Source organism: Nanorana parkeri, unplaced genomic scaffold, assembly GCF_000935625.1.
Source record: "Nanorana parkeri isolate BGI_ZX_2015 unplaced genomic scaffold, ASM93562v1 scaffold39, whole genome shotgun sequence".
Classification (NCBI taxonomy): Eukaryota; Metazoa; Chordata; class Amphibia; order Anura; family Dicroglossidae; genus Nanorana; species Nanorana parkeri.
In genome coordinates, this window is record NW_017306307.1 from 2666290 (window position 1) to 2673207 (window position 6918).

Genomic DNA, 6918 nt, shown 5'->3' on the forward strand with positions numbered 1-6918 from the left:
TCTTTTTTTTTTTTAATTCCTATCACAACGGGGGCTAATATGTCCCCTCTGTGATGGCATTAGACAGGTACTCGTTATAGATATATTGGGGGTCTCTGGGTATTAGACCCCTAATGTATCTCCTCCCCTCTGCTCCAGCCAACTGAACACTGTGTTTGATCTACTTACCTGGCTTTGCAGCTGGGAATTTGACAACTCGGAACCCCAGAAGTGCTTAAGAAGCTGAGCACTTTCGGGTTCACACTCTGCAGAGGGAATTGGAGAATGGTTGTTCCTTGATGTCCTCCTGCTCACCATCCTGACATTGTTTAATGTGGTCCCAGGCTTCCAGGAGGAGCGGGAGAGCCCAGGTACCATGGAGGAGGGGGAGCAGACACCCTGCGAGTCCTGTAAAAGTGATTGGGCGGCTTTACTCCCACGCAGATCACTTTTACTAAAAGCCGAGAGCTGGCTCAGAAAGAAAGTAACAAACCAACGGCTGCTGCAGTCATGACTGTTTTGGCCATTTCAATTCCTGGGCATATGGGACACACCCAGGGAGCATTTAACTGGTTAAGGTCGGATACATGTGAAAAGCATAAGTGGGGATGTTTTTACTGGTTTGGATCTAAAAAACATTTTTATTGTTGTAAGTAGGGATGCACCGATACTAGTATCAGTGCCAAGTATTTGGGCGAGTACTCACCCAAATGCTCCGATGCCTAACCCAACCAGTCAAGAAGCTAGGTGGTGAGTCATAACACGGCGCCCGGCTCCCTGACTGGCCGGGCAGCCAGCTCCACCAAGTCACGAGGGAGCAAGTAGCCGACTCTCTGGCCCATCAGTAAGCCGGACAGCGTGTAATGATGTGCTGCCTAGCTTCTCGATGGGTCAGAAAGCCGGATGGCGAGTCATTACCCGCCCACCCCCTGGCTTTCTGATTGGCCAGAAAGCCGGCTTCATGCTCCCTCATCACCTGGTCAGGAAGCCGGGCGCCATGTAAGGACTCGTTGCCTGGCTCCCTGATTAGTCGAAGCTGGCCAATCAGGAAGCCGAGCAAAGAGTCATTACACGGCTCCTGGCTTCCTGATTGGCCAGAAAGCCGGCTCCATGCGTCATCGTCATTTGGTGATGGAGCATTGAGATGGCTTCCATGCTAATCAGGACCGCTGGTATCGGTATCCGGTATCGGCGAGTACTGATCCTGAAAAACCGGTTATCGGTGCATCCCTAGTTGTAAGAAATGTACGTTGTGCTGTGACAGATTGAGGAGGTACTTTAATACTGCTCTGCGGACAGTTTCTTCATACAATTCAAAAGCAGGAACAGATCACTCGGCTTCTACATGAACTGCTCATTATTCTCTATGGCCAGGCCCATTGTATACACGCCGGCAGGGATATGAAACCTGTAGCACCATAAAATGGGAAACAATGCTCCGCAATTAACAAGCACAACAGATGAGCACACTCTTTCTCTGTCTTCTCAATAAATATGAATCCAGTTAAACGTTAAAGTAAAATTTGTGTGGTTGGCTGATATCTACACCATGCCGTTACCAAGACTGTAATGTATTAAAACAATTTCAGTTTGGGTGTGCTCCAGGTCACTGCATAATCCACCGACATCTTGTATTTGTTTAAAGAAGAACTCCAGGAATTTAAAAAAAACGTACCCTTGCAGTTGGCCTACACCTGCAATGCAAGTGCTTGTTTTGTCTGGGAGCTCAAATAAAGCCGATATACTCACCTGGTTCTTGGTCCCACTGGGCTGTTAGAACAGTCCCTTCTTCCCTGGGCGCTGGCGATCTAAAGGCTACTGACATCACATCTTGTGCAGGTCCATTGACTTGCCTTAGACATGAGGATGCCCATGAACATGCCACAGAGCTGCGGGTGAGAGAGGGGAGTGCCAACCATCGTGGGACTGCCGATCAGGTGAGTAAAACTGGTTTATTTGAGCCCCCTAGACAAAACAAGCACTTAATCCTTGCTGTGGGACTACCCTGGCACTGCAAGGGTTGAGTTATTTAAATTCATGGAGTTCTGCCTAAATTTCTACTTCATGTATCCCGTGCTATGCAGCTTCCTCCCTCTGCTTCACTTCACCATCGGATTCAAAATTCCAAGACGGGTTTAATTCTGATTTACACGCTTACGGAGTATATTTCCCTTGTGGTGTAGCCGGGTTTGCTGTGTCATGTGAGTCAATATTGTTTCTGTGGATTTCCAGGCGGAATTGGGAGACTTGGAAACGTGGCAAGAAAACAGGAATGCGTGGGAGGAGGAGGAAGATGCCGCATGGCAGGCCGAAGAGGTTTTAAGGTAATACAATTTGGTGATAATTATCTGATGCTGATAAATTGTTTGGTCCGGACATCGAGGATTGCAATGACCTCTGGACACAAAAAGGTTAAAGAAAATGAAAATTGCCATTGTTGGTAATGGCTGAATATGGCTGGAAAGGGTAGAGGTCGATAGGCGTACAAACAAAAATTCCTATGGATTGCGCACTCACAGGCTTGGGTAGCATTGGAAGTGTTACATAGACTTAAAGTGACACTAAACTCAGGAGTGAAATCTTAAAAATACATTCAAGTACCTTTTTAAATAATAACAAAAATGTTTCTTATTTGTGTATCACTCGGCTGTAGATCCTCAAATCATCTCTGAATTGGTGCTGACACTGTCCTTCCTTCTGGAGGGTGGCTACTTTTGTTCCCCATGGTCCCTGTGTGTGTGTTGTAAAGTAGTCACTGCTCCAAGCTCACTGCTGTGATGGACTACAATCTGAATACAAATGAGTAAACTAAACATGAGATTGTAGTCCATCACAGGAGTGAGCTTGGAGCAACACACACAGGGACCATGGGGAACAAAAGTAGCCCCCCTCCAGAAGGAAGGACAGTGTCAGCACCAATTCAGAGATGATTTGAGGATCTACAGCCGAGTGATACACAAATATGATACATTTTTGTTATTATTTAAGGTACTTGAATGTATTTTTAAGATTTAACTCCTGAGTTTAGTGTCACTTTAAGTCTATGTAATACTCACAATGCTACCCAAGCCTGATTTGAGGGTCTGCAGCCGAGTGATACACAAATAAGATACATTTTCGGTAATAGTTGGGGTACTTGAATGCACTTTTAAGGTTTAACTCCTGAGTTTAGTGTGGCTTTAATGGGAACCTGTACTGAGAGAAATACAGAGGATGCCACTGATGTCTTGCTTCTGAAAAGGTCAATTGCCTTACTAACCCACTGCTTCCCATGGCACTGACCTGGAACAATGATGCAGGTGAAGAAGTGATATAGAGTTTCCTAAGTCTGCCTTCTTGGTCAGTGACACAGAAAGTACTGAAACGATTGATTTAGCATGATACTCAGATCTTTTACTATCATGGTCTCTATCACAATAAACAAAGAGCTCCCAGTTCACTCATGAGTCCTCCGGGGCAGCCACATCCAACAGCCTCCCTGTTAGTTTGTAATAGCAAAGTAAAAATGAGAGCGTGTCAGGCACTTTTTTTAAGATCCTACATTTTCCTTTTCATGAGGTTACAGATATAACTCGCTCACCTGGATACTTGGCTGGGATACATAATCTAGTGTTCCATAGCACTACATATCCCCTTTCAAGTTTGCAGTTGTCACCTGGTGAACCGGATTAAATGCGTTGTCCATATGTGGGCCTAGTTTAGAGGGTGTTTTTTTAAGTGCAGCTCTACAGCATTTTAGGCAGTATCTGACTTGATCAGGGAGGAGCTTGTATGACTGGCAGGTGGGATGAGGGTAGGGGACAATACAATAAAAGGAATAGGAACACTAGGAGCCAATCAGGATCTGCTCCAAGTACATGTGCTGCCCTGAAAGAGAGCAGAAATGATGTGCGTGTGTGTGTGTTGCTCCTTTTATTGTCCAATCAACAAGCTCTGGTTGGGTGAGGTGATATTACTGTGTTCCTTAACCGCTTGAAGACCAGGTGTTTAGACCCCCTTCCTGGCCAGGCCATTTTTCAGTATTCAGCGCTGCAGTACTTTGATGTTTATTCCGTCATGCAACGCTGTACTGAAATGAATTTTATACCATTTTTTGGGGGACAGATAGGGCTTTCTTATGGTGGTATTTATTCCCCACTGGGGTTTTATTTTTTACTATAATAAGGAGAAATTACTGAAAATTTTGAAGAAAAAAAAAAGTTTTTTTTGTTTACATTGTTATAAAACAATATTACCCACTTTTTTGGTAAAATATAAAAGTCAGGGTCACGTCGGGTAAATAGACACCAAACATGTCGAGCTTAAAAATTGCGCGCACTCGCAAAAAACTAGCATAACCAAAATTGGCCATAGTCGATGCTTTAAAAGTTTTTACAGCTCATCAGTTTAGTGTTATCAGTGATTGATTGGCCCTAGAATTATTGCTCTCATTCCGACGTTCGCGGCGATATGTAACATGTGCGGCGTAATGGGCGCAATCGTCGTTTTCGCAGCTATGCGCACCTGACGCATGTTTACATGCGTGTATGTAGGGGTGGGGACTTTAATTCTTTATGTGTAACTTTAAAAAAATTTGGGGGGAAACTTAAATTTTTTTTTCCTATCTTTTTTTTTTCCACTTAGCAATAAAGTTATCACAGAAGGGGCTGAGAAACCCCTCCTATGTGATAGCAAAAGAGGTGACAGGTCCTCTTTATGGAGACATCAGGGGTCTCCAAGATCCCTAATGTCACCTAGGACCCCCTGATGAAGCAGAGATCTGCTTCATCAGCTTCTCTCCAGCATCTGAAGCCGGAGAGTGACACAAGAATGCGGAAGTGATGTAATATACAATACTTCTGCATTCTGACAGCGGAGAGGGGACCGGAGGGAGCTCGTGTACCGACCTTCCTCTGATCCCCTGTGACAGAGGCACTATGCTGGTCCCGGGCTCACACCGGAGCCCGGGACCAGCTAGCCGGGTGGAGGGGTGCATGTCACGGGACCTCATACAAGCGATCCTCCGGCTCTATAGTATATTAACGGGCATCGCTGCCTGTTTTCAAATAACGGGCATTTCCCGCTCGCAGATCTAACAGTATGTGTATACACGCCCAGTTACATCCAAGAAGCTCCCGGCTGGCCGTGTATACACAACGGCCGACCGGGAGGTAGTTAAAGAACAATGGATTAACCCTTGCAGTGGGACTAATCCCACACTGCAAGGGTTAACTGCTCGTTTTTGTCTAGGTAAAAGAAAGTTATACTCTCCCAATCTCTGAGCTGGCTTTTTCTTAGACCGGTCCCTGGAGCCTCTCTTCCCCCCTCTTAACCTTTGTAGTGGAGCTACCCCAGCACTGCAAGGGTTAACTGTTTCCTGGAGTTCTTTAACTCTTGAGAGAAAGATAATTTTGCCTGGTTGTGCAATTAGGTGTATAAATGACCAGCGTGGCTAGACAGAATTACAATTTATTTGGCACATAAGGGTATGTCACATACGTGTTTTATTTGTGTATATATAATCATTTGCCAATCAAAATGTTTTGAAGTTCTGCTTTCTTTGAAATGGGGAGCAGGTTGTGTTCTGTAACCGTAATATAGAAAGTGGTGTCACCTACCTGGCTGTGCAGGAGTATACTAATAACCAAAGTGGCCAGACAGAATACCAAATCCTTTGGTACATAAGGCGTGTCACATGTGTATATTTTCCGGTCAAAGTGACGTTCTGTCATCTTTTGAATAGGGAGCAGAAACTTGCAGAGCGCGAGAAGAGGAGCGCAGAGCAACAACGGAAGAAAATGGAGAAGGAGGTTCAACGGCAGATGAAGAAAGATCATAGCAAAATGGGTGTGAAGTTATCGTAACACCCGACCAGAGATTGATTGGAGGGGCGTGACGCCGATAGACATTTCTACGCGTTCTCCAATGTTTTCACGCTTACCTTGGGCCTGGATGATGATAAACTTTTTGACGATCCGGTGGCTGGGACAGGCACCGCGTCTACCTTTTTAAGACTTTTGACTCTACAGCAGATCACAGCCGCCTCAGACTCTGCATGAGACTTTTACAATGAAAGGAACACAATGGTGTAAATAATAATTCCTTGGTGGAAAATCTACTGCTCCCTAATGCTATGTGCAAATATGTAATTACTGAATAAAGAATTTTAAATAAACATCAGTAACGATGTCTGTTGGTTTTTCTCATGACGTTTGCTGCTGGAAGGTCGGAGAAGCTAGGTTTTTATAATGGAGATTTCTTCAAGTGTGCTTCAACAAAATTCAATATAGCGCCATGTGCCGCCATGTTTAATTCTTGCATAATAAGCACAATACTCAGTGACAGAGGAAATCTGTGTATTCTTAGTATTTCTTCTCTTCCTGGAAGGGGGAATTAGACCTAGACTAGGCATTGCATTGGGGGTGAGTGTCCTAGTAGCAGGCTTTGACATGTGCTGTTATGCAAAACAGCATATCTGTATCAAAAGTGGTACATGTCCCACACTTTAGTTATATGTATAATACATACATCTTTTGTGTTGTGCACTGGTCATGCAAAACTATACTGTACAGATACTGAAGTAAAAAGACATGCTCCTTGAGCATCCCACCTCATCCAGGATTCTCATTGTGGCCATAGCCAGAAAGTAGCGGGCTGCCGATAAACAGAGCTTGATACCACAAAATGATTTAGGAATCTATAGATGACTGCTAGTCATCAGCAAAGGAAGGGTGTAGGTCAGAGGTAGGCAAACTGGCCCTTCAGCTGTGGTGAAACTACTAATCCCATAATGCGTCTGTGGCTGTCAGAATCTTGCCTAATGCCATTTCCTAATGGGATTTGTAGTTGCACCAGAGCTGGAGGGCCAGGGTTTGACTGCCCCTGGTGTAGGAAAACAGTGGATGATGGGTTCCTAGAAGCACTTGCCATAATGAAGTATTGCTTATTATGGCAAACTTG

At 44.7% G+C, this 6918-nt stretch overlaps 1 protein-coding gene across 1 annotated transcript in view; it reads left to right on the plus strand.

Annotated features, from left to right (window-relative positions):
* The window catches only part of EBAG9 (estrogen receptor binding site associated, antigen, 9), a 43723-nt gene extending 37601 nt beyond the window's left edge, over positions 1-6122 (plus strand). The window contains exons 8-9 of the mRNA XM_018570857.1: positions 2212-2303; positions 5702-6122. Coding sequence (XP_018426359.1) covers positions 2212-2303; positions 5702-5822 — 213 coding nt within the window. The 3' untranslated portion in view covers positions 5823-6122. The remainder of the gene's footprint in view (positions 1-2211; positions 2304-5701) is intronic.
* The last annotated feature ends 796 nt before the right edge of the window (positions 6123-6918 follow it).